At 49.4% G+C, this 26,450-nt stretch overlaps 1 protein-coding gene across 1 annotated transcript in view; it reads left to right on the top strand.

Annotated features, from left to right (window-relative positions):
- The first annotated feature begins 425 nt into the window (after nt 1-425).
- The window catches only part of MYO5B (myosin VB), a 96,413-nt gene continuing 70,388 nt past the window's right edge, over nt 426-26,450 (top strand). The window contains exons 1-11 of the mRNA XM_026092247.1: nt 426-536; nt 1,749-1,920; nt 4,161-4,305; nt 8,549-8,705; nt 10,972-11,115; nt 12,016-12,097; nt 16,382-16,489; nt 16,917-17,026; nt 18,926-19,191; nt 23,153-23,234; nt 24,701-24,841. Coding sequence (XP_025948032.1) covers nt 4,244-4,305; nt 8,549-8,705; nt 10,972-11,115; nt 12,016-12,097; nt 16,382-16,489; nt 16,917-17,026; nt 18,926-19,191; nt 23,153-23,234; nt 24,701-24,841 — 1,152 coding nt within the window. The 5' untranslated portion in view covers nt 426-536; nt 1,749-1,920; nt 4,161-4,243. The remainder of the gene's footprint in view (nt 537-1,748; nt 1,921-4,160; nt 4,306-8,548; nt 8,706-10,971; nt 11,116-12,015; nt 12,098-16,381; nt 16,490-16,916; nt 17,027-18,925; nt 19,192-23,152; nt 23,235-24,700; nt 24,842-26,450) is intronic.

The following is a 26,450-nucleotide window of genomic DNA, read 5'->3' as shown; positions in this document are numbered from 1 at the left end:
CGGCAGTCTTCTGTGCCCAAAAACGGTCCACAGCAGGTCCCGCATTGCTGTGGCACGGACGCGTGTCCACTCGGTCTGCACTGGTGAATCAACCCAGGTCCTGCCTAGCGCTCTGGGGCCTCCTGAAGAAGGTGTGCAGATGTTCGAAACATCATGTGCTGTCTACTGAAACGATTGCAGGAGCGGCCCAGCAGCAGAGCAGCGTTAACATTGCAAAGCAGGCTTATAACACCCCGTTTTGGGTATATGGAGACCTCAAAGGGTGGTGGTTTTCAGCACAAAACCCTCCGTGCTTGTTTAGGTGTCCAGGTTGTCCTGGAGGCCTCTCGCCTGTGTTGTGTCCGTGGTGAATTAATTTATTTCTCATTTGATTTTTCTGTGGCTGCCATGTGTTTTAACTCATTCTTTCTTTTTCCCCTCTCCAGTACACTCGGGTTTGGATTCCCGACCCCGAAGAAGTTTGGAAATCGGCGGAAATAATCAAGGATTACAAGGAGGGAGATAAAAGCCTGCGTCTGAAGCTCGAAGATGAAACTGTAAGCTTTCGAACGTTTTGCTCTCTTCACTCAAAGCTTCAAATGAATGTGAATAAGCCTGAGCCCTCTCACGTTTTCTAGGAAACGTTTTTATTTTTAAATATGTCTTATCGCCTTACCACTTCCAGATTTCCCTCTGCCCGTTCCCTCCCGAGACGCTTGTGTTAAAGTAGGCTGCAAGAAAAGCCCTCGACCTCTATCATCTGGTTTTTATCCTCTGGCAAAGTTGCAATAGGCTGTGATATCAGCTTTTTTTTCTTTTAATAGCAGCAGTATTGCCGCTAGGGCTGGAAAGTGGCTCTGCGGAGGGTGTGCAAGGTCTGATTTAATCCGGGTCTTGCTCCCCGTGTGCAGGAGGGGTCCTTCCCCCTCCCGGTACTGGGGCTTAAGTGGCCGTTGGCATTGTTAAACACGCTATGTCCCAGCCGACCGCCTTGGACATCTTCCCTTCAGCTCCCGGCTTTTCGTGGAGCTGTGAGACCTGCAGTCGTGCTATGTCAGGAAGAAAAAATGTATTTTTTCATGAGGAATTTCATCCTCGTGGATGTAGCGAAGGGGAGCAACGTATGTGTGCGTCGGATGAGGGTGCTGAGCACAGGTGCCTTCAGGGGGCTTGAAAGCCATGGAAAGGCTTTTGTTCCTGACAGTTGGCTTGCATTACCCGGCTGCTTAATGCTTTGCTTTTGTCCTTGGGCTTTAAGTGAATTTTCATGGATTTTGTGGTTTCTGGCTACGCTCCTCATTTGGAGCGTTCCTCCTGAACACAGAGCTGGGTTTAAACATCGCTGGGGATCCCCGGTGTGCTGGCAATTAAGATGTGAGACGGGGTGCGAACTCTTGCAAATTAACATCGGTGACGTGGGATTACGGTAGGAAACGCGCTGGAGATCCCTAAACACGTCGTGTGAGCCGGTCACCGGGCTTGGCATGGATGGTGCTGCCACTGCGCCAGGATATCCATAGGGAATAAGCCCTGAAGTAATTCTGGTTATCCAAACTGGGTCTTGTTGGCTTCCCTTGGGACTCTGTCCATGTAGCATTTAGCATTAAGGGGCTTTTGTTCGACATGAAGCCAGAGGGGCTATTGCCGAACAGGGCAAGAGTCGTATCCGATACCGCACAGCGAGCTGGAGTTATCCTCAGATCAGCTATCAGCCATTAAAGATGCTGGTGAGTTTTCTGTTTTCACATTCCTTGCGTGTGTCTCTTCAGATCTGTGAATATCCTGTTGACCTCCATGGAAACGAGCTGCCTTTCCTGCGCAATCCTGATATCCTGGTGGGAGAGAATGACCTGACGGCCCTGAGCTACCTGCACGAACCTGCCGTCCTGCACAACCTCAAAGTGAGGTTCCTCGAGTCCAACCACATCTACACGTACTGTGGTGAGTGTCACAGCGTGGCCTTTGGGCCCCGGGGACCCGCCTAGGTCCACATCTTGGGTAACGGCCACAAAATCAGAGGTGGCTTTTGAGGGCAAGTGTGGTGAGACCTTCCTGAGCTTGTGGAGCATGTCCAGAGACAGGAGACCCCAAATACAACCCATGTGAGGGCTGGGCTACCACTATCTGTGCTGCCGAGAAAACCTAGGGACGTAATTGTCGGTAGAAACGCCTTGTCAGATGAGTTTGAGGCCGGCTGTGAATGTGCTGGACCATCTGTGGGGAAACACGAGGACCTGGGAAACCACTGGAGAAGAGCAGCGCCCAAAAAAATGTGATCCAACTGAGAGATGCCCACGGTGCGTTTCCCCCTCTAAAGAGAGTTTCCTGCTCTGAGTTTGTAGTGGTGACCAGATCTATGGGATCTGATGACCCAGAAAATTGCACAATTTAGCCAGTCTTGAGAGACGAAAACTATAATTATGCTGCAGAAGAGCGGACAATAAAGATGTGCTGTTAATGTCGTTGCCAAGCATTTCTTTCTCTGCAAGAGGGAAAACTCCTTTCTGGAGCAGTTTCCATCCAGAATTATAGCAGTATCCAGAGAAAATTGATGGCCAGTGATGGAGGTCAGCCTGTGCGGGAAAGAGTGCAAACGAAAACGGTGCACTGCCATTTTCTGCCTGTTCTTGATGACTTTGGGGTCACTAATGCTGCAATTCAAAGCAAAGGAAGGGCAGGTGTGAACTCACTTTGTCCTTCCTGGGGAGCCTGGCCAAACCCATCCAAGACAGCAGTTACCCCTTGTCACTGTGAGCAGATGGCAGCAAAAGGCAACCTCGAAAAAAGGTGGTTCAGCTTGGTTTCTCCAGCTGTGCTGGAGGAAAAAATACTGCGGCCGTTGAATGTTGAGCCCTCTTGCTGGCCCTCAAGATGATCTTGCTGACAGTGAGTTGCGAGACCTCAGCAAACGCAAGGGGCTACTTGTGTGGCAGGGGTAGGGCTTGTATGGACAACTGTGATCAAGTCCTGCAGTTTAAGGTTGTTGAGGAGGTGCTTGGCACGAGGAGATTGTTCTTCAGAGTAGTGCCTGTGAAGGGGGTGGCTTCAGTGGCTGGTAGCAGTGGAGATTTTCTCCTTTAAATTTTTAACGATTTGTAATGTTAGGCTATTAGTGCAAATCACAACCTTGGCTGGTAGCAAATGTTAAGGCAACTACTGCAGTCCCACTTGGTGTACATCATGTCTACGGTCTACTCTTTGGAGACGAAGGGAAAGAACTTCATGGTTGTGATGGAACCGCTAAGCTTGTAGACCGGAGGAGGTGATCCAGGATCCTGCAGAGAAAGGGAACGTGGCTTCAGCTGATCTTAGCCTTCTGCTGTGTGTAAAGTCATGCAGCCCTGTGTTTGCTGCAGGCTGCGAGTTTGTGTGATTTGCTGTAATTTGGGCACGTGTCTGAACCCTGAATCAGCCAGGCTGGGGATAGAGCACCCCGTTCCTGACTCTTCTCTCACTGCAAGCCACGAACTCTCTGTAGCTCCTCAAAATAACAAAAGCGTTTGATTTTTTTTTTTTTTTTTTTTTTTTTTTTAAACCCACAAAACCTGAAAATACTTCAGAGCTGGAACTTGGGAATGTTCCAGTGTTGCCAGGTGCATGAATTGCTCTCGAGAGCAGGCAGTCGCCCCAGCTCTCACTGCAGATGGATGTGCCTCTAATTCACGGCTCTCCTCCTCCAGGCATGGGTTTCCGACAGCGAAGAGAGACTTTAAAGCTCAGTCTCTGGTGTTCCCTTAGTGTGATTTATCCATTTCATTTTGATTCGAGTGTGCTCTTTGTTAGGAGCTTTTGCTCGGAATTTAAGCCGTGGGAAAATCCGTGACATTTGTTTGCTTCGGCTGCGTAGGAATTACTTTTCTGAAGTTATGGCTCTGGCATTGCTTAGCCCTTCTTCTCAGACCTTCTAAAAAGCCAAGCTTTGCACAATGGAGACTTAAATATTCACTTTCCTTACCCATTTCATATTCCTCCTCCATAGCTGTACTGGAGCTTATTGCCTTGCTCTCCAAGCACTGCACTTTCAAGGAGATGTGGAGATAAGAATTTCCCGTTCCCTCCCCATCACCTTTTTTCTAAATATCATATTAAAAAAAATCAATCAAAACAAAGCCCTCCAAAGCACGGACTAGCGTAACTTTGCATTCAGTCTTTAACGTATCTGTGCATTTCTCTATTCTAAGGTATTGTGCTTGTTGCCATCAATCCCTACGAGCAGCTGCCAATCTACGAGCAAGATGTCATCTACGCCTACAGTGGGCAAAACATGGGGGACATGGATCCTCACATCTTCGCCGTGGCCGAAGAAGCCTATAAGCAGATGGCCAGGTGAGTGGACGCTCGGTGAGCGCCGCCTGCCTCGAGCTGTCGGCCCACGCGCCAAAGGTGGGCAAATATGTGATGAAGGGCAAGTCATGGACAACAGGGTGGAATATCTAGATTTTCATCTCTGAGAATACGGTGTCTTCTGTCATGTAGCCTTATGTGTTAGGAAAAAAGCAAAAGCAAAAGGGGGAAAAAAAAAGCGCAGGTATGTACTGTATATAGACCTGGAGGTATTTATGGGTGTCTTGCCTGGTCCTTCATGCCGGTTCCTTCTGCTGGTTGCAGTGATCTCTTTTATAACGTATCTTTGCTGTTGCTGCTGCAGAGCAGTGAGTGCTCGGAGCCACACAAGCGTCTTTTCAAGTGATTTTTTCACTCATTTTCTGGGGAATCTGGCTGCGTTTCCCCCCAGATCCGAATTCGACTTGTTATAGACACTAGGCAGGAGCTTTGAGAATGGCATTATCATTGAAGGCGATGGTTCATGCAATGTTTTATTTCAAGGTGTAGAAAGAATGCGTCTGGGCTGGCTTGGATTCTCCTTTTGGTCCCTCGTGGTGCATTAAGGCAATGTATGCTGCTAGCTTAAAGCCTGCCTTAAATCCACAAAACCAGGGGAAGCTGCGGGTTTGGACGCCGTTGGGAGAGGCGCTGCGCCTCCTCGGGTACTCGCAAGCTTCCCTGCTGCCTGCAGCCCTCCAGCAGCGTCTTTGCCAGGTGCATGGAGTAGGAGGGGTGGGTTTTTTTACTTATTTTTACTTATTTCTGCATTTATTGAGCTGCTGGTGTAGCACTTTGTCGTTGCCACGTTAGCAAGGTCTGTGACCTAGAAGAGACTAGGAGGGGAAGCTGAAGGCTGTTGCGCTGGGGCTCGTTGGACGGTAGTCGCCTGGGCTCGCGCTGGGTGCTTTATTTTGACTGAGCAGCGATTTGCACTAACGCGTTGCGCTCGCGTTCCTGTGACTCCTTTCCATGAGAAGTTCCCTGGCCCAGGTGGGGAAATTGGGCGATAAAGCGCTCTTGCCGCGCGGCGGCTTGCTCGGGAGCAGGGGACGTCGTCTGCGGCACTGAACCAAAAGGCGCCGAGTAAATAGCGCGCTGGGAAATCGCGGCCGCGCCAGCTCGCGCGCGGCGTGGTGTTGCATGAGCTTCGAGGCTGAGAATGAGCGGCTGTGTGGTCATGCCTTGACGTGCGCGCGCGTGCATAATATTTATGCAGTTCGGGTGGCAGAGCAGGACTTCAGTTGGGGAGTGCACACGTGAACGGCACCGACCTTGCAGACTTCCGCGCAGCAAAAGGCAGGGTCTGCTCAATTTATTTGTTTTCTTTGGGTTTTGTTAGTGTATATATACGTGCTGTCAGTGGGCTGGGCTGCACAGCATAGAGCAACACCGGATCCCTCCTGGGGCAAAGCCGAGGGTGAAGCTTCTGAGCACTTGCTATGGGCCACAGCCTAATCCGCTGGGACGTTGCTTGCATTATGCTGAATAAAATGCAAAATCGAGCGGTGCTGAGTGATAGCAGCGTCTCCGCACTGTGTGATGCAGCGGGTCAAGCCCCGGGGACGGAGCTGCTGCGCTGGTGGCCGCTGGTCGGAGCGGGGAGAAGGACCTCCCGTGGGCGCACCGGAAAAAAAAACAAAACAGGAAAACCATAAATGCTCACACGGACCAGCCCCGGTGCGGGCAGCATCATGAGAGCGCTAGTGCCGTGACCGGCCACGTAGCCGGATGGAGGTGAAACACCACAAGGAGCAAAGGGTGGCTGGTTTGCGTTGGGTTTAGGTGCTTGTTGCAGAGCTGGAGGGAGGTTGCTTCACTGAGTGGCGCTGTCACTCCGCTCAGGAGTGAACACTCCAATGGGGGATGGAGAGGCACTGCTTCTCTGGCAGCCCAGTGGAAGTGTGTCTCCACTGTGGATGTGTCCGGAGGATTTCCTTCCGCTTCTGGCTTTAGGTTTGAGATGAATCCAAACTGATTTATGCAGTAAAGAGCAGCTGCCTGTCCGCAGGAGCCTGGCACGGCATTGCAAACCCTGATGGACAGCAAACACGTGAGACGACCTCCGTCGGCTCTCAGCAGCGGTGCGGCCCCTGCTCTTAATAAAAGCCTCGTTTCTAAAGGCGAAGGCTCTCGGTCGCGTTCACGTTCCCGCGCTGGGACGTCTCCTACCTGCCGGCTGGGCGAGGGCTGGGACCTGGGAGCGGGACACGGGCAGCCTCCTGGCCTGGACCGCGCAGCTCGAGCCCTTCCAGTGTGGGGCGGCAAAAGAGTCTATAAAACCCTGTCTGGGACATCCCCGCTTGCCGCATCCGGGTGGGAGGACTTTCCTAGGCAAAACCTACGGATGTCCCCGATTCGCGGTGCCGTCCGTCGCCGCGTCTGCGTCGCAGCCCCGTTCTCTGCGTTGCGGGTTGAGGACTGACCTTTCCTTAATGCAAAGGCTGCCGGTGGGCGGTTAGCTCAGATCAGTGCGAGTAGCTCTTCGAGGTGTCCTTCCTCTGTATAGACTGTAGACTTTTTTTATTATTAGCCTTAAGCAATGCCTTTAGATGCTGAAATCCCAGAACTGCCTTTCCGGAAGCTGCTTTCCGGATCGATGCATGTGGAAACTCCAGCGACTGCCTTCTTCCCCATGCGTGCTTTTGAATACTCGACGTACTGTGACTTTCTTAAAGACGCTGGAGTGCTTTGGGTGATACTACAACCACCCCGGTCGCGAAGGGGGCTCGTTACCACCCCGCGGCCGCCGCAGAAAGTCCCACTTAGCAGCAGCCTTGCTAGATGTTGCAGCTGCCTTTCGCTCTGGCCAGACCCCTGCGCTGGTGCTGTTTTGCAAATGTCTCTAATGCGAATGTCTCTAACGGAGGGAGCCGCCGGCGGAGATCCTGGTGCTAGTTTTCAGGAGTTTGGGTCATCCCAACTATGGCTCTAAGCAAAGAAGCTGTGCCTAAGTTGGATGCAATTTTTAAGTTGGATGCATTTATCTTAATTATCAGTCTAGGCTAGAAAACTCGCCGTAGCCCGATGCTGTTTGTGTGCATCTCGCAGCCTTAGCAGCGTTTGCATATACCAACAGCTAATATTGCTCCTGCTTTTGTGAATATTAACATTTCCAGGCAAAACCATTTTTCTAAACCTACGTTAATGATGACACGTATCTCAAGCTTCCCCCAGCAAGCGCGTGGGGCACGGGAGCTCCCTTCGAAGCGAGGCGGTCGGCGGTGCCTCCTGCTGCCTCGCTGCCCGGCGCCCGGGACGGCGGCGGGAGGGCCGGGTGAGGGGCTCGGAGGCACGCTGGGAACCGCTCTCCGAAAACGTGAACGCCGCTGGGAATCCGCTCGGCTGGGAGCGCGCCGACGTTGCGTTTTGCACCCAAATGTTATGCTTGGCTTAATTATTTAGGAAGAAAACGCAGTCATCTCGAGCTCAGAAGGAGTTAAGGTATACGCGCTCGATAGTGGAGGGGATCAATAGCAGGTTGTTGTAGCACGTTGGTGTTTTTGTTGAAAATGTCATAGTGGTATATGGCGATTTTTTTTTTTGCTTGCATTCTTTTTTTGGGTTTTTTTTTTTTGTTTTTTTTTTTTTGCTTGCATTCAATGGGAGTTTGTTGAAAGCCAGGCAAAGTGCAGGGAACTTAATTCGCTCTTATTTAAGAGCGCACGCTATGGCGTCCTCGCAGCTTCTCCCGCCAGCTCTGACGTTGCAGCAGCTCGTACCGAACGTGGAAACGCGCTCCTTCCCGGAGCCGGCCGTGCGGGGAGAATTGGGGGGAGCGATCCTCGGAAGAGCGAGCTCCCCTCGCTGCCGGACCCCCTTCCCCGCGCCCCGGCCGGCTCGGCATCTCCCTGTCGGTTTGGGGAATACGAGGTGGCGTGAATCTGATGTGGGAGACGGTATCATTGCTGTAGACGTTTAACCACATATGGGAATATATGTGAAAATACTGATCTTCGTTTAATTGCGTAGCGGGGGCCTGCAGCCGGAAAAGCCGGGCAACGGTTGGGAATGTGCAGAGCTTCCCTTCTCCCTTTGGGGTTTTGGCTGTTATGGGATGTTTTGCAGTTGCGTGTTATTTGCCTTTGCTTTGGTAGCATCCAGAGTGAATTCAGCATTCATAAAGCGGTGCTAAAAGGGGAGGAGGAGGAGGGAGACACGCGAACGTGAAGGATTATTGCACGGTGCAAACAGTTAACGAGAAAATAGATCAGCTTATGGCAGCTTCTCTCCTCTGCCGCACCAGGGACGAGAAGAACCAGTCCATCATCGTAAGCGGCGAGTCAGGCGCCGGCAAGACGGTCTCGGCCAAGTACGCCATGCGCTTCTTCGCGACCGTCGGCGGCTCCGCCAGCGAGACCAACATCGAAGCCAAAGTGCTCGCCTCGAGCCCCATCATGGAGGTAAAACCCGCCCGGGAAACCTGCGTCCTTCCCTTCGCCCGGCTTGCAGTGGTCTTATCTCCTTCATCTTCCTCCTCTTGCCACCTCGTAGCACTTCCTCATCTTTTGTGCATTTCGTATGCATGAAATAAGAGGAAAAAAGGGGTTGTTTGGTTAATTTGTTTGAAATCTCTCAATGCAGCCCTGTTTTTTGGTACTTCTCTGTGGCTGTTATAAAGCATACAAGCAGACTGTCCGGCGGCTTTGCTCCGGCTTGGGCGGTGAGGCTGGACCCTGGCGCCCACGGGGCGCTCCGCATCCGCTCCCGTCTCTCCGCATCCACCTCTGAGATCTCCTTCCCGGGTGCCGAGAATGAATCGCTGCCCTCTGCCAACTCCGAGCGCGGTTTGTGCCACCGAGAGGGTTAAGTGCTGCCTACGTGGCAAAACCCACTTTGCACCACCGCGCTGTGACTACATGTTGAAAGTAAATGTCCAAGTGCCTAAATCCCATTTTCCAAACAGTGCTTGGACACCAAAGTCTTGCTTGCAAAATATCCAAGTCAGTATGGAAATAAGACTTGGGCTTCTTCAAGGTGAGAAAAGCCCTTCATGCTTCTGCACTTCCATTTTTAAAGGCGGGATGTACCAGCGTTGCTCTAATTGAGCGTAGCATCCTCCTTTTTTGGCTTAGTCCGTAGGCAGGCTTCCTAGCGCGGCACGTCGTAGGGCTGGTGCTTCCCTGTCCTGCCTGCTGTGCCTCTCTGGGGTCTAGTTACAGCACCTTGCGGGGGAACCGGGAACGCTTAAAAGGATGCAATGAACAGCTTGTGATGTGGTAGGAGCCCGTAATTTTATTGCCATCTTGCTTTTCTTTCCTGTGTTTGGTTCTGGATGTAATTTATAAGTGTTTTGAGCCAGGGAAACTGTCTTTACTGGAAAGAGCTGAGAACATGGTCAATGCATGACCTGGTTTGCAAAGCAGACCCAAGGTCTGGTTGGTTGGTTGGTCAGCCTGAGGTCTGGTTGGTTGGTTAGTCTTATCTTGTCTGCGTCCATGTGGGGATCTGGAAGGAAGGCTCACATTCACCCTCTTCTGTCCTTTTTTGATGGTTTCTCTCTCCCGCTTTGAGAGGTGCTGAGTGGTTTTCCTGGACAGCCGTTCCTGCTGTCGCCTCTGCTGTGCCCGGAGCGAAGTGCGAGCACTGTGAGACCTCCTGCAGCTGATTGCCCCTTTCCCACGTTCCCTCCGGCAGAGCCGCCGGTGTTGACTGTGTCACTATTTCTCCGTCCCTCCAGCTTAGGTGCCAGCAGTGGAGATTTTCATGGTGCTGCCTGAAGCTGGGTCTCTTGGGGATTACATCTTAATGGCAGATTTTTAATTCAGGAGAGCTTGGCTTTGGAAGAGATTGGAATTAGTGAACCATGTATCATCTGCCAGATGTACAGGGATAAATCCTCCAAATATACAGGCTGGACAGATGTGGATGGGGGGAGAAGGGGAAAGCAGGGAACGAGGAGTGGCGGGAGAGGGATCTCTTTGCTGCCCTCTCTGCAGGGACGAAGCCTGCTGCCCAGCCCCGGCTCCTCCGAGGTTTATTCCCGGGGCGCTCCCAAAGAAGTCCAGCATCGCTGTGCGGCAGCGTCTGCGTCGCAGATGGGCAATGGGCTTCATTGCTCCTGGGCATTAGGAGTGGGAACCTCTGTTTGCCGCTGCGTGTTGCGTCCCCGTTGGTGTCCCCTATAAATGCCCATGCTGGTTATAGCAGAATAGGGTGCAACGCACGTCTGAACGTGTGCGTAGATATTGCTGCAATATCTATCTAAAATATTGCTGCACCTCCCTCCGGGGAGATGCTCTTTGCAGCAAGTTGCCCAAATCCTTCCTCCTAGCTCTTGTGCATCACGGGGAGTGCCAGCAGCTGCGCTTGGTGGGGTATCAATCCTGCTCGGGTCAGGTTGATCCCATGGGATGTTGGTGACCTGCTTATTGAAAGCATGATGTTTCCAGAATTTCTGTGGAAGAAAAATCCATGGAAGCAGTATCCATTCAGTAACGGCATCCTCTCCAATGTTGCGTGGCTGCCCTGCCGTCATCAGGGCTTGGGTTCTGCCTCTGCCCATCCGGGACGGGGGTTTTCTCCAATCCTCCCATAACTATTTAAGTAACAGGGATTTATTTATTTATTTGGCTACAGAAAGCTAAATCTCTGTTTTGTAGTTGACGTGCAAACCTGGGAAAAGGGCCGCCTTTTTTTTTTTTTAATGTCTAATTCTGTTTCATGCAGGCAATTGGAAATGCTAAAACAACAAGGAATGACAACAGCAGCCGCTTTGGGAAATATATTCAGATTGGCTTTGATAAAAGATACCATATCATTGGTGCCAACATGAGGACCTATCTATTGGAAAAATCAAGAGTTGTGTTCCAGGTGAGGAGATGTGCTTTTTCTTTCTTTCTTTCTGACTCTCTGCTTTTGGAATTTAATAGTCTGGGTCTTTTCTTTGGATTAGAAGAAAAATCCCCTTGCTGAAGAAAACTTTGCTTGCGTGTTGGCTTTGGAGTCTAAATTAAACTCTGAGATATCAGCAAAAAACGATCCCTCTTATGTTTTTTAACTCTTCCTGAAGCATTTGGTATTTCATATAATTCCTTCTTTCAAATGCATTAGTTACCTGAGCTCCATAGTTTTGCAGATAACCCCATGTGTCGGGTCAAGTGCATCTGAGAAACCGGTCTGGTTTTTCCCCCCGTTCTTTCATCCCCACGCCCACCCAGCAGCCACTCTGTGACTTGGTTATACGGGATTAATGCAAGACATCGCTTCCCGGCTTGTATTCCTGCAGGCAGATGCATCGCGTAACATTCGTAAACGTGTCGGTCCTGCTGATAATCTCACGCTTTCTCATATTGAAGGTCAACTTAAAAACAAGCTTAACCATGCTGCTAGGCGACAGATCTTCTTTAAAAAGAAACACATGGGTGAATAACAAACATGTTCCCTGCCATGTGTGTGGGCCAAAATGCAAATATATAGGGCTGAGACTCTATGGCTTTGTGCATTAAATTGAAAATGCATGGCAGCTTGCTGGTGTTTAAAGACTCATTGCACACTCTGAAGCAAGTTGTAGCTTTCCTGGTGGATCAAGCTTTTTTTTCTGTACGGTGGGACTCAGTCCTTGGCAGTTTTTCCTGATGATCCCCATGCTGGGCTGAATGATCACTTTAGTTGGCTTATTCCAGAGGAATGAGCATCTATTGGACTTGCTAACTGGCCTCCACGACTTGGACTTGGGTTGTTCCCTCAATTAATTTGTGTCTCCCCCGTCAGGCAGAGGACGAGAGGAACTACCACATCTTCTACCAGCTTTGTGCCTCAGCAAGTCTTCCAGAATTTAAAGACCTTGCGCTAAGTAAGTACTGCTGCGTCCCCGGGGGCTGTGAGATGTGCCGGCCTGCTGCCTGGTTATGGTGGCAACGGGAGAACGTAGTGGGGCTGGAAATGTATTTCATTGAATAGGTCGCGTGTGCCAGCTCGGTGCGAAGGCGGATGGGCTTGGAGGGCTTGTTCGTGCAGGTGATGCCCGTGTTTGCTTGCGCCGTCTCAAGAGCCTCTTAGCTGAGACTTGTTGCACCAAATGCATGGAGAAGTTGCGTTGCGCTAGGTAGTGCTGCTGGGCTCCTGCAGATGCGAGACCCAGAAGGGGTAGCAGCTCGTTGCGTGAGGTTGTCCACGGTTGGGGAAGAGAAGAAGCCTTGCWTTTTTTTTTTTTTGTAGAAACTGCTTGCAAAAACATGGAGAAGCAATGCACCGTGGTAGGTGCTAGCAGATGCAGGTGGACCGTGGGTTAACGTTGTGTGAATCTTGCATGAAGATCGGTATTTTAAAGGAAGCATGACTGTGGGTTGACCTGGTCAGTCTTTTGGCAGGAGCAGTTTTGTCCTTTGAATCTATTATCCTTTTAGATTTGCTGTCTTTGGTTAATTCCTGGGACGCATCCTGATTCTTTTTTTTCCGGGATTTGTAGCAAAACCTCTGAATAAGCACTTGCGCCTGGGGTTGCAGAGAAATGGTGTAATTAATTTTTGATCTTGACTATTTGCTGTTGCTTAAAAAGAGTAGTGAGGCTTAAAACATGCTTCTAAGTGTTTAAAATGATGCACAGGGCTGTTAAAGTGACCAAGGCAAACGGACAGTCGTTCCATCACAAAAACAGGATTTTCACATTACCATGAAAAAGCTTGGGTGAGGTGTGTGAGTTGTTAATGATCATATGGAAATCTTTCTACACTTTTGCTAATGTGTTTTGCAGGCTGGGCAGAAATAAGCCTGCAAGGACTAAGGAATTTGCTGAGAAACAATATTAAATCAGCGGAGAGACTTTTGGTTACTGAGTAATTCTCTGCTAACGACTTTCTGGGCGACCTTAGGCACGTTGGGTGCATTTGCCAAGTGCCGGTAAACCTTTGAAATGGAAGCGCTCCTGGTCTTGTTCTGGTTTTTTTATGGGGAAGGTGTGAGCCGTAATGAGATGAGGATCATAAAGTTCTTATCACCCCCTTGGCTGATTAAGTGAAACAGCGAATGTCTCTTTTTCCTGGTGGTGATCTTCATTGGTTTAGAAAGGTGGCAAAATAACAAACCTCTCACCGTGGCTTTCCAGCTGCGGTTGCAGAGCCGGTGACGTAACCCTGTGTTTGGTCCCCGCTGCAAGCTCACGCAACCCAAAAGGCCACCGCTGCGCCCTGAGAGCACCTCCGAGAGTTTCTGCCAGGAGGTTACATGGCTCATTTTAACGAGAATATCCTGAATGCTGGCATCCTAAAATAGGAAATAAATGACTTCAAACTGTGAAATGAATTGATTTGGTAGAACTCCAGCTGTGCAACCACCTTTCTTCCTTTGAGGAGCATGTGGATCTGTGGAGATTTAAGTCCTTCTAAACCTGGCTCGTGAAAAGCCTAGTTTCTGCTAGTAGTGACTGATCGTATTGAAGGTTGAGAGAGTTCCTCGTCTCCCGATGCGTTGCCCAGGACATCTTTAGGCTCTTATGACTGTGGCTTTCAGCTTCAGCATCCGAAGGGAGAATGCGTGATGGCAGCAGCTGGCGGCTCAGGAGGTGGTGGGACTGATGGTGAGGCCACAAGGCGTTTCCCTGGAGGGGAAGCTGCCTTGCCTCGTTTCTGCTCAAAATTTCATGGTGCCAGTGCCCGTGGTCGTCAGCTGTGCTTTCCCGGGGCGCTCCTTCGTTTACTGTATCATGGCAAGCCCGAGTACGTGCTCGGACCGCTTTTTTGCGTGATGCTGAGCTGGTGCGTTTAGTTAAAACGGAACAATTGAAAAAGAAGCAATCCTGTCAAAATTAAAGCTGTCTTTTTTGCGTTTCCTACATCATCACCTTGCAGCCACTTGGAAATATCTCCCTGAACTTTGTTCCTGGCTGTTGCGATTTGCTCTGCTGCGGCACTTTGTGTACGGCTCGGGTGGCAGCGTGTGGCCGTGCCCTCCGGCTTGGTGGCCTGGTTTCTGGTGGCACGGAGCAGTCCAGGGCTGCCTGGACTGGAGATGGTGATTCCTGAGCTCAGAGCGGTTTTGTTCTCGGGTGAACCCTGCTCTGCACCGACTTGTTGAATTAATAGCGTCGGGCAGTTTTGTGCACGTGCACGCGCGCGCGTACAACTCTCTTTTTTTTTAAGGGGTTTCTCGTTATGAACTTTGCATCAGATTTCCTAGTTTATGCCTCAAGAGGGCTAGCTGGAACCCCAACGTGCTTCCTCATGTGAGCTCTCCCTCACCTACGTGTCAACCATGGCTTGACAGGTCTTACGCAACGCAAAGAGTATCTTGATGTAAAAATCCGCCTCTCTTAAACAGAGAGCAGGATGCCTATTTTCCCATCCCCAAAGCAGGAGCTGTTGCTCCTCCTTCGGGTCTTGCACGTAGAAAGAATTGTTGTTCCGTACTATACTGCAAAATGCTGGAAACCAAGCAGGAGCTCTAACCTTGAGTCCTGCAAAGCCAACCTGACGCGTCTTTTCCTTTGCTTTCTTTGAATATGAAATTCCCATTGATCCTTGCAATGAAGGAGACGTGCCCAAAAGTTTAATTTTAAAGTAGGAAGCAAACATGTGACTTAACCCATGGGAGTCCACCTGCTACCCAGCGCCCCTTCCAGCTGCGATGTCCAACTCAGAGACGTCTGGGTGCTGGCACGGAGCAGTAACATGCTTAACGGGGTAGCAGTGAATCCTTGCATGGCTACTAAAATCATCGCACCCCTTTTGAAAGACAAATATTGAAGTAGCTTATAACAGAGAGGGCCACGAGCTGTGCCCCGGGCACGCGGCGAGGAGATCAGGGTGGGAACGGCCCAACGGAGCGATGCCTTGGTGTCTGCCGCGCGGGGCTCCGCATCGGAGCGGCGGCGGCAAATAGCGGCTTGAAATTTGGCTTCAAATAAGCAGCACCCTCCAAAAGGAGCAGCTTTTTTGCAACCTCGGTTATTTGGGATATTTAAGGTCAGGTTGGGCAAAGCCCTGCCGAACCGGGACAGTTCGGAGCCGGGATGGCGGTCGGCTCGCTGACCCCAATCCATGTTTTCTGTCCCCTGTTTCTGATGCTCCAGCAGCGAGCAGAGTTTGGGTAGCGAAACCCCTCGATCCCTGGGGGTTATGCGCTTAAAAAAGAAGTAAATGTTTTTCTTGCGGCTTGAAAGCGCAGCTAATGTAAAAGCCCGTGGGGGGGCTGCGAAGGGACGGGGCCCTTCTGGTGGCAACGCGAGTCGGAAAAGCGCAGACTGCGGCGATTTTGAAGGTTACCAGCAGCCTGATGGGACTGCATGGGTTTTCCTCATTATTTTCATTATACTTCGGGGGGGAAAAAATGTTTATGCATGCTAAAAACTTTCTGGACTTGGCGAGTCCCTGCTATCCCATGGAAGCCGGGACCGGAGCCGCCCCAATAAACCCTCTAATAAACCCTCGGGTGAAGGAGGGGGCAGCTGCTGGTGAAGCTTTTTAAAGTGCTTGGGCTCCCTGCTCTCTCTGTCCATATTCGCTACTGGGTCTCCCCGGCATTTAGCCTGCTGTCATCCTGGAATATCTTGCTTAAAGCACAGGTACCTGCTTGGGTGGTGCAATGCTGACCCTCCTTGCGTTGTCCCTATTCCCTTTCCCCTCCTTGGTCAAGGAGAAGCGTTACGTGGGAAGGGTGTTAAAATTTCGGTTTTGTTTTCCGTCATGGGTATGTGTTTACAAAAAAACAAACAAACAAAAAAAACCCACGCACCCAAACCCCCAATTTGAAATAGGAAATAAATGTGGAGAAAAAAAACTTTGCTCCACGTACATACATACATACATACATGTATGTATGTATGCATGCATAAAAGCTACTTGCTAAAATTCATTTATATATATATATCCATGCACACACACTTTATGCATATATATACACACTTTTTGCATGTGTATATATGTATATGTGTATATATATATACATAGATATAAAAGAAATAAATATATATTTATATGTGTATGTAGAGTTTAGCAGGCAGCTTATGCACCAGACCAAAGCTTCGATGGAGTGGGACCGATAGAGAGCTTTGCACCCGGTTTGGGCAGAGACTCTCCGTTTGGCGCGGCGTTAACGTTGCGCCGGCTCGCTGACGCCTTCGTCTTGCTCCCTTCTCCCCCAGCGTGTGCCGAAGACTTCTTCTACGCCTCGCAGGGAGGCGACGCGTCCATCGAGGGCGTGGACGACGCCGAGGACCTGGAGAGGACCAGGCGTGCCTTCGACCTGCTCGGTAAGGGCTCTCGCGCTGGCTCCCGGGGCCGGAGCCTCTCGCAACCGGCTTCAGTGTCTTGCTGAACGGTGGCAAGAAGGAGCCGAGTCCGGCCGCTGCTTTGCAGAGCCCAACCGCCAAATCCACCACCGCAGCTATTGAAGCGGAAACGTTTTTTATAGGGGAAATATTTCCCGGAGTTTGTGAACGTTGAGCCCAAGGTGTGTTTTTTAACTCCCAGCGAGTCTCGGTCAGGGGGGAGAAGCATAGCAGCAGATACGATGAGCTCCCGTGGTGGCCTCGGCCGTCACTTCTGCACGGCGGTGCTTGCTGAGGCTGTCCTGAAAGCCACCACGCCGGAGCGGAAATCAACCCCCCCACCAGCGTTTGGCTTAAAAACCAAGGTTTGTGTCGTGCTGTGCAAATCGCCTCTTGGTTGTTCCTGCAGGAGTGAAGGAGTCCCATCAGACCACCATCTTCAGGATCATCGCTGCCATTCTGCACCTGGGCAACCTGGACATCCAAGCCGAACGCGATGGAGACGCCTGTAGTATATCAGTAGGTCGCCGGCAAGGGAGGGGAGAAGCTGCCTGTGCGATTTAGCTTACTCATAAACTGGGCTGGGTTGGATGCCTCGTGCTTCACAGGACCTCAGCACGTATCCGTAGGGAATCCTTTTCCTCCTGGTTTTCTTTGCTTTTTGTTGGAAACCCATCAAGCATTACTTCCCAACCGATTTTTTTTTTTTTCCTCCCTGGGAAATAGCGCCCTGTTTCCCATCACTTAGTTTGCCGATTCTTTCCTCGCTTTAAAAAAAGCCACAAATATCACTTACCGCCCTAAGCCCCAGCCTGGCTTTAGCTTTTTCCGCTTTCTTAAAAGATTGGCTGCCCTTAGCGCGTAAAGTACTGGGGGACCTGCGACTGCCAGCAGCGGAAGGTGTTAATTTTCCATGACCACCTTTGCTGCAGGCCAAACTGGCAAGTCTTTCAGTGCCACCAGCATGTGGGGTCCAGCGGGGAGGGGGGAATTTAAGGAAAAATAAGCAAAATGGGTATTTTTGTTGCTGGAGACTGGCTCTGAAACGAGTGAGGCCGCTTTCGGGAATGTGGCCATCAAGTGTTCGAAGGAGTACCGTGCAGATCAATGCGCAACTGCTAAGTACTGCACTTAATTAGTAGGAATAAATAAGACCAAAGATGCCTTAGCAGTGATTTTTCCTGCTTCTGTGCGTTTGTTCGGGGAAAAAAAATAGTGATTATATGGCAAATACTGTCCTATCAATTATTGTTGCCTCCCAGACTGGATCATTTATTCCTAATTAAAATATTAAAATGGGTTCGGCACACACTCCTAGTGTTACCCTTGAGATAATGCAGCATGCAATTAGTTGGATGCTGGGGGTAATTTGCTTGATATTTGGCAACGTGGATATGTAAAGCTGGTCCGCTCCAGCAGCGTTGAGTTCTGTAATGGAGTTCACGTTGTTTAATTACCTTCAAATTTAATTGCGTGGTATTAAATCAATCCTGTGAGGGCTCTGAATCCATGGTCAAAAATGTATTAGAGCAACAAAGCACCCTGGAGGACTTTGAAAATGTGTTTTTTTCCCTATTGCCAAGCCCATCCCCTTTTCCACACAAATACATATCCAACTGGAAACAACTTACTTCCTTTTGATATGTTATTACGCTGGCAAAAGGGAGGCTGATTTCTCGTTGTCCAAAAGAAGGTGCCCGCTCTCTTAAGGCGGTAGCCTCAGGAGTGCCTTGTCTGATGTTGTATAAGGGAAAAAATAGGCCGAAGGAAACTAAGTTCACTTTTCATTTTATTGGTTACGTGAAACACAGCCCCGTCTGATAACACGCGCTTTGCAGCTTGGTTATTCAAGGCGGGTGGCGTTATGCTGTAGAAGGGGGAGTGCGATGGCAGGCTGACTTTGTGTTCAGCTTCTGTTGGTCTTGGTCTACTTCTGCTTGGTGCTGAAAATAGCAATTCTGGAGCAAAGACGCCAGAGAGCTGAACCCGCCCCTTGGTGGCTTTTGATGCTTGCGTTAACACGGTGGAGGCTGTAGCTGTGGCATCTTGGCCATCCTGGTTATCTCGTCGTGCAAGCTGAGATGGGAAGGGTTTTGGGGAACGCCCTTGGGAGGGGAGCCACGTTCTCCAGGAGTACACGGTGTCACCACGGGAGCGGGAACAAGGCCACCAGTGCTCTTTCCTGGTGATGCTTACCATACAGATCTACTCTTTATGAAGATTGAGATGTTAAAGATAGCCAGGGCATAGCAAAGCCGTGCAGCGTCACTGCTCAGTGTCAGGTGTGAGCCATTTCACCTATTTCCCCGGAGACTGGTGGGGTTGGATGGCAGTGGTGGGAAGGGGAGCGATTTTTGACATGCCCTGCAAGCGTCAGAGAGTGCCTGCTGAGCTCATTTCTCGTTGTACCCCTTGCAGAGCACGGATGAGCACCTGAACACCTTCTGTGGCTTGCTGGGTGTGGAGCATGGCCAGATGCAGCACTGGCTCTGCCACCGGAAGCTGGTCACCACGGCCGAGACCTACGTGAAGAGCATGTCCCTTCAGCAGGTGCTCAACGCTAGGGACGCCCTGGCGAAGCACATCTACGCCCAGCTCTTCAACTGGATCGTGCAGCACATCAACAAAGCCCTGCACACCACCATCAAGCAGCACTCCTTCATTGGCGTGCTCGATATCTATGGGTAGGGATGCTCTTGCTTTTTTAAGGTGGTTATGGGAGACCTCTTCAATTTGTTTCACCCTTCTAGCAGAGCGCCCCTGATCTCCCAAAGTGTCTACGTTGAGCTGTACATGCGGCTGTTCCTGATGGCTTCTGGTAGGGGTGGGAATAATAGAAAAAGCAACCTTCTGACATGGGCTGGGGAAAGTCTCTTCACCTCCTGCAAATAGGGGCCAGACCTGCCCCAAACCCTCAAACTCAAACATGAGTTTTCTTAGTCTGAAGCATCTTCCATTGCCAGAATTGTTTATCCCTGTAAACATGACTATTCCCACTCCCTTTGCTGGAGAAAAGCAAAGAGGCCTCCTGGTTTGGGGATTTTTCCCTCCCTCCACACCATATCTTTTCTGTCTCTTTGGGGAGCAAGGAAAGGGGAGAAGTGGGACAGCAGTGACATGCTCCCTCAATATATGAAGATACTCGTTCCTGTTTCAGTGGAGGCGAGGTGGGATGGACCAGTTGCAGCTGCTCTGGGAACTGCTCCTGGAGCTAGTACGGTTGCTGTGCTTTCTCAATCCCAGATCATGTGTAGGTGCCAGTTCCTTGCAAGATCTGTCAAATGTAGGTAAAGTTCAGCATGAGATCCTGCCTAAGCAGCTCTGGGTCCGCTGCAGAAAGCTTTTACAGCTGTAATACCCACTCGGTTACTGGGATTGGATCTCGATGTTCGCTTGTGCGTGCAACCTCCCGTGGGGTTTCTGCAAGCCCTGCCGGTTGGGCTGACGGTTGTAGCATCCCGTTGAACAGCACCAGCCCCCATTCAGTGCTGGTGAATCAGTATAGTCCTGCTGACTCGTCTCCATCAGCAACTGCTGCCATGCTGCAAGGTTTCCTGGAAAACTCTTATCAAGTAGGATAGGAATATGATCCTGTTTGGGCTGGGATGCCAACAGGACAGCTTGGGATGGTGCGTTTGCTGGCAGAGGTTTGCATGTGTACAGACTCTCCGAGGTAGATGGCCCAGGACCTGGAAGATCTTCAGTCACCAGCTGGAGTTAGCACAGTCTGGGTGGTTGGAAAGGAGGGTGAGATGGAGAAGCTGTTTCAGCCAGTGTCCTTGCCGGCTAGGACGTGGCAAACCAAGCTTGGAGCCGGAGCCGCATGGCTGCAGAGGGGTAGTGTAGGTAGGTGGATGCCCAAATTGGGAAATGGGATGTGCTCTTTCAGCAGTAGCTAAAAGGAGACTGGAGGACAGCGCTCATGAAAGATTAAGCTGGGCATGAAAACCTGTTAGCGTGAAGAAAAACCTCTCCTAGGCGCAGGTCTCCTCTGCGTATCATGTCAAGCACGTCGGCCAGCAGATAGTGTTACCCCGTGGGTACCGCAGTGTGAACCGAAGTGAAATTGGGCTGTGCTCAGGCCTGATAATAATTAACAATAATAATTGTTAGCAATAAGAATAAATAACAATATACCAGAGAGACATTGGGTGCTTGCAACCCTGGGCCTCTGCGGTCCTAGCAAGTAGTCTGGGTCCCAGAATGCGGGTTATCTGGGAACGGAAATGAATTCTGCCAGATCTTGGACTTTTTCCCAATATCTGGTGTTCTTTTTCCTCTCGGAGGGGAACTAAACTAGATGGGCTGGGGCGCTGCCCGGGGTGGTGGAAGAAGGTTGTCCCCGTATGGAGGGTTTGAATGGAGCAGGTACAAGCTGAGGATGCGGAGGCTGTGGGTTTCCAGCACTCAGCATCCGTAATCCGGTGTTAGTTTTGGGGGTGAGAGCATGCAGCATTAAAAGCTTGGTGTGTTTATTGACCCTGCATCATTTATTATAGTTGCAATGTTAGAGAGAGCTGGCGCAGGCGACCTCTGCGTTGTTGCTTCACAGAGCAAACGTTATCGGCCCTCTCGCCCGAGGGGTGAGAAGCAGCACCCCAAAGGCTTATCACGTTGAATTGCAATAAATAATAATCAATAAGTTGAATCAATTATTAACAAAAATAAATAATTGAAGGTATTGAACTGTATTCCTTTGCATGAAAGATAGCTCACTCCAATGCGGCCCTCAGTACGTAGTGCCGGTGGTTGTCTGACGCTTGGGGACGTGTCTGTAAGCTCTTTCTGATCGCTGCGTGCTTTGGCGTGCTTCGTTCGGCGCAAAGGAATTGCGGGTCGCTTATCACGGGCCGTTCGGTAGCTCCTTGTGGTTCTTTTGAAGAGCAAATTCCTGCGGACGTTTCTGGACTCGGCAGGGATGGTTTGTTTTCATTCCTCCGCTGTTTGCGGCGTGAAAGGGAGTGTGAACGCCGGGGTAGCCAGCCGTGCACTGAACTTATTTATGAACTTTAAATATTTTAGTATGAGCCCTGGCGCCGCAGCAGATTTGGGATCTGCCAGTCGCACAGCAGAATAAGGAGGAAAGATGAAAATGGAGCAAATAAGCGTGCAAAAATATTAATGGACTTAAATACGGAGCTGGATTCGGCATGAGGGGAAGGGTGGGCGAGCCGTGTATTTTCTTGCACCAAGATATAGGGGGATGCTTTGAAACTAATTGAAAGAAAATGGCCATTTATTTGCTTTTTCCCACTAGGATATTGTCTTAGCACCTTCTCGGAGTCGGGACGCGCGCAGAGCAGGCACAACGAACTGCTCTCCCCGTTAGCAGATAGCATGGGAATAGTTCCCTTAATTAGCMAGTTTGCATCGTCTCTCTAGGAGCTGACCTCTTGCAGTGGCTGATCAGAAAACAACAACATTTCGATGCTCGAAAGCAAAGCTTTCCTTTTCCTGTTACTTCCCAGCTACTTACTGACGTGGCCGTGTTAACTGGAAGCTCCTCTCCTGTTTTTCTCCCTTCCTGGGTCTGAGAGAGGAAAAACTAGCTTAAATTTGGTGAATGMAGCAGCTCCGGCCTCAGCTGACGCCTCCCGAGAGGGTCCATAAGTCGTAGCGTGTGTTCCTAAAGTGTAAAAACTGCAAGACATGGGTAACAGCCAGGTGGTAACCCGAAAGTACTAAAAACACTGATTTGGGGAGGAAAAAAAAAGTGCTTCGTTTGTTTAGTGCCGTGAGGCTGTTCTTACAGCACCCGTTACCCAACCAAAGCGCTGTGCACTTGTCGTTGCAGCAGCTTATTCGTTTGGTGGAGGGGACTTCGCCCTGTCTTTCCTTAGTTTAATCTTCATAGTCGTTTGTCAAAAGACTTTTTTTAAATTTATTTTTATTTTTTTTCTTCCCCCTTCCCAACCATGCCTTAAAACTAGAACTATTAATGATAGGAGTAAAGAGCCACCCTCGGTGCCTCCGCTTGTCCCTGCAGCCCCGGCCACCCCGGTGGCCCCGCTGGGCTCACCCCAGGCTGTCCCCGTCCCCCCGGCGAAAAGGGGGTTGTGCTGGCACCGGCCTCAAAGTCCCTTCAAGGAACGCGTTGGAATTGGAGCTAAAAGCACCATTTTTTCCTCTGCTTTCAGCAAGTCGCTTGCTCGTGTGCATCTGGGTTTTTTTCTGCTTTCGGGGATGCAATGCAGAGGCTGTAATTACRAATTTTTCTGCTCTACTGAATTGCATTAAAAATAATGTTTTTTTTTGTTGTTGTTGTTTTTAAAGAAGCAGCTGGTGTTTGACCATCGCCTTTGCAGTGAATATACGTGCCCTTAATATTTAATGGTGTTTTTCCGCAAGAGGGGTTGTTACATTTCTTGTCCTAGGCAGCACTACCGTCTAATGTGCAAGCAGCTCCGGTTGTACGAAATATCGGACTTGCGCTTATCAGAACAGACTTCTTGAATCCCTTGAGTTGTGGAAAGGAGGGATACAGATTTGGGGTGCGAGGAATAAAGCGTAGATCTGGGATAGAAGGAATTTAGCGAGACYGAATAACTGATGTTTCCTGTCATGTAGATGACACCATCGCAGGGTGAAGTAGATTTTTTTTTATAAGCGGCAACCCTTAATGCCGATTTATTCATTGCTTTGCAGGTTTGAAACCTTTGAAGTGAATAGCTTTGAACAGTTTTGTATCAACTACGCCAACGAAAAGCTCCAGCAGCAATTCAACTCGGTAAGGTGAACTTGGAAACGCGCCATGAAACTTAGAAAACTCGTCGAGGCCAGATTCTTGTACGTCCGCTTTGCGCTTAACGGCACTGGTCTGCAGCCTGGCCGGCATGAGCACACTAAATACTCAGGCCAAGTTGGAAACGATGCTTGGTTTACTTATAAAATTGATCCTGGGAGCAGGTTTACAAATGGTTTATGCAAAGCCCCACTGATGTTTTTGAGTAAATCAGAAGTTTGCCGGCTTTGTTTTGCACGGTTTCGTTCCTAAGCTGAGGTCAACCTGGCAGTGGTTGTGCCGAGTCCTGCTTTTCCTTGTGCGATAAAGCACAAGTGAAAACCTGCTAATTAAGTGTGGCTTAAATTCTGGATTAAATGGCAGGGCCATATACACTCCTTTTTTACTTTGACACGTGACACAATAAGTTCTTCTATTTTATTAGGTATAATCACTTACCTGGACTGCAAATGAAATCATTAAGGGGTCATCTTCTGCTCTTGTTGTAGACAGGGAAAGACTTGCTATTAATTTCAGGATTTGAGGGAGAATCTGTTAAATTGGAGCAGCTAAGTACTGCAGGGGAGTTTGGCGCTTTGAAACTGTATCCTGTGCCTGGCACAAACGTTTGCGATATCTCTTAATACATCATATCACCGCTTGTAAAATTGAAAAGTAAGTGATGGGCTGTATTTGCACTATGCGTATCTTACTTAATATGTCCAACTATCACTTCTAAAGCTTATAAATTCAAACTCAGAGATGACATGTTTGAAGAGATTTTAAAAAGCCATCTTTTGAAGAAAAAAGTGCACTTGAAAAATCTTTTTTTGATATGCTTAGAGTATCTCAGAAATAGCCAAAGACAATTTATCTGCCTGGGCATAGGTTTGAGATATATGAGCCATAGAAAGAGCCTTTTTTTTATATTATTATTACTATTTTTAGAAAAGTAAGAATCTGCAATAGAGATGATCGCAAATTGGTTATGGTACTGATGGTGCATCTCCCCTAGGAAGATCGCGCACTTTGCAAAGCTGTGCTCACCCGTCGGGACGCACGCGCTYGACGTGGCCTGGCTTCGCGCTAGTGAACCTGCTGCGGGTCCCTCATTTAATCAGGGGAGCCCTGAAGGGGAGAGGGATTTTTAGTAGCCCCAGATGTATCTCATGGCCATTCAGAGCATGGCTTTCGCTTAGATGCAGTGACAGCTTCAGCAGTGTTTTAGTTAAAGTCATTTAAAGCAAAGATTTTTTTTTTTTCCTTGTCTCATGGTTTCCTAGTGTAATGTTTTTACTTTCCTTGCCAGAAGCTAGACTCTGTAAGCGGCAAAGCCTGTACAAAGCACCTAAAATTTCTGTGACTTCTTGACGTACTGTGGGAAAACCATACATGTACTAATGAGTAAACGGGGCTGGCGCTGGGCTGCTTCGAGGCGGAGGTCAATAACTGTGGTGTTTTTCTCATCCCAGCACGTGTTCAAGCTGGAACAAGAGGAGTACATGAAGGAAGAAATCCCATGGACTCTTATAGACTTCTATGATAACCAGCCCTGCATAGACCTTATAGAAGCGAAACTTGGTATCTTGGACCTGCTGGATGAAGAGTGCAAGGTAAAGAAAACCGCTCGCCTTTTTGCTGGCATCTTAATTTTTCTAAAAGGTTAAAGAATGGGTTGTCCTTCAGCACGCAGACCTTTGCCTGCAGTAGCTCATACGAGGGTAAAGGACATGTGTTGCTTGGGTGCTCAGGGCTAGGGCAGGCTGTTGGTCGTTGCTTTGCTTCAGGACCATTGAGAGCCTCTTTGGCAGAAGTTTGCTACCACCTTGTAAACCGGGAATCCTGTTCATACCGCGTAATACCAGCGCTTGTGTTTCTGGCCTGGCTGCACTTAGGGATAGCTTGTGCTTGTGACTTTCAGTTCCTTCAACATGATCCAGGAGCTGGCGTTCCTCCCTGCCTCAGCCCTTGTTTTGTCCCAGGGAAAYCTGAATCTTCCTGCTGGAGTTATTTGGGGTGAAGTCAACTACATTTAGTGTAAAGCTTTCAGATGTTGGAATTTATGCTTCTGTGGCACTCGGCATATGGAAAAAGTGTGCCCAGGAGGGTCTTCTGGTTGGTTAACCTTGCTGTGTCGAGCTGTGCCACAGGCCTGTAGCGAGAAACGTGTCTCCTTGGGGAATGGCTGCGTTCTGGAGCGGTGAAAATCTGGCCTGGGCTGTGATGAGTAATGAGGGAATTGACCACCCTACAAGGATTTAAGTTGTTGATGAYGAACTCACATTGACTTCAGTCCATAGTTTTGCAGAGGACCAAAATCAGATGTCCCCTTGGCTCCTTTGGGGTAGAGAAACAGGAGCCGGTGATGACCTTCTGTAGAAGTGTCCTCACTGTGGTGTCTTCCCGTTTAGTAACTAATTCAGCGTTCTTTCGTTGGGGTTYGGAATCGAGTCCTCCCTTCTCTTTTCTTGGTCTGTAGTTCTGAAACCATAGAGACAGGGTTTGGTTTTGTTTGGGAGTTTTTTGGTTGTTTTTTCTTAATTAAAGGTCAGACAAATTATATTAGAAAACTTGGGGACATTTAAAAATATATATTGKTTTTTTTTTTTTCATTTGTTAAGGCAAGTCTGTAATTTTGGGACAGTAGATTGCAATGCTTACCACCTGTTTCTCATACCAGCTTAAATTAATTCAGGCTTACAAGTTTACAAGAAATGCCAGAACTGCATACCTGCATGGTAATCCAGAAGAGAGGTTGAACTCTTTCTTGTTCGGTCATAAATTACCAAATGCATCTAGGAACAAGATGTGCTAGGTGGGAGATTCTTCTGGGAAGCTGGGACACCTGGTCTTTGGCATGGGGAGTAGGGGGAAAGGCAAGAGCCTTTAGGTACGGTTGTGATAGTGGAGGGAGGACTTTCAGGCCCTTTGACATAAAAATGCTAGAACACATTAGCTAGAAGTTGATGTTAGGCAAATTCAACCGTGAAATAAGCCTTTTTTAATGCTGAGAACAGCTTGGTGGGAAGAGGCAGTTGACCGCCTTTGCGCTGGATGCAGTTGCCTTGTGGAGTCATGTGTACCGAGCTGGGGAGGGCTGCATTCGTTTTGCTCCCAACAGTTCCTCAGGCCGGTTTGGCCATGGTGTGCTCAATAAGTTGTTGTCTCTTTGGGAAGAATCTCCATYGAGTCTTAGATACATTCTGGGGCAGGAAATGTCCT

This window comes from Apteryx rowi, unplaced genomic scaffold, assembly GCF_003343035.1.
Source record: "Apteryx rowi isolate R43461 unplaced genomic scaffold, aptRow1 scaffold_95, whole genome shotgun sequence".
In the NCBI taxonomy this organism is placed as follows: domain Eukaryota; kingdom Metazoa; phylum Chordata; class Aves; order Apterygiformes; family Apterygidae; genus Apteryx; species Apteryx rowi.
The sequence above is the reverse complement of the archived record's forward strand: the minus strand, read 5'-3'. Positions and strand labels throughout refer to the sequence as shown.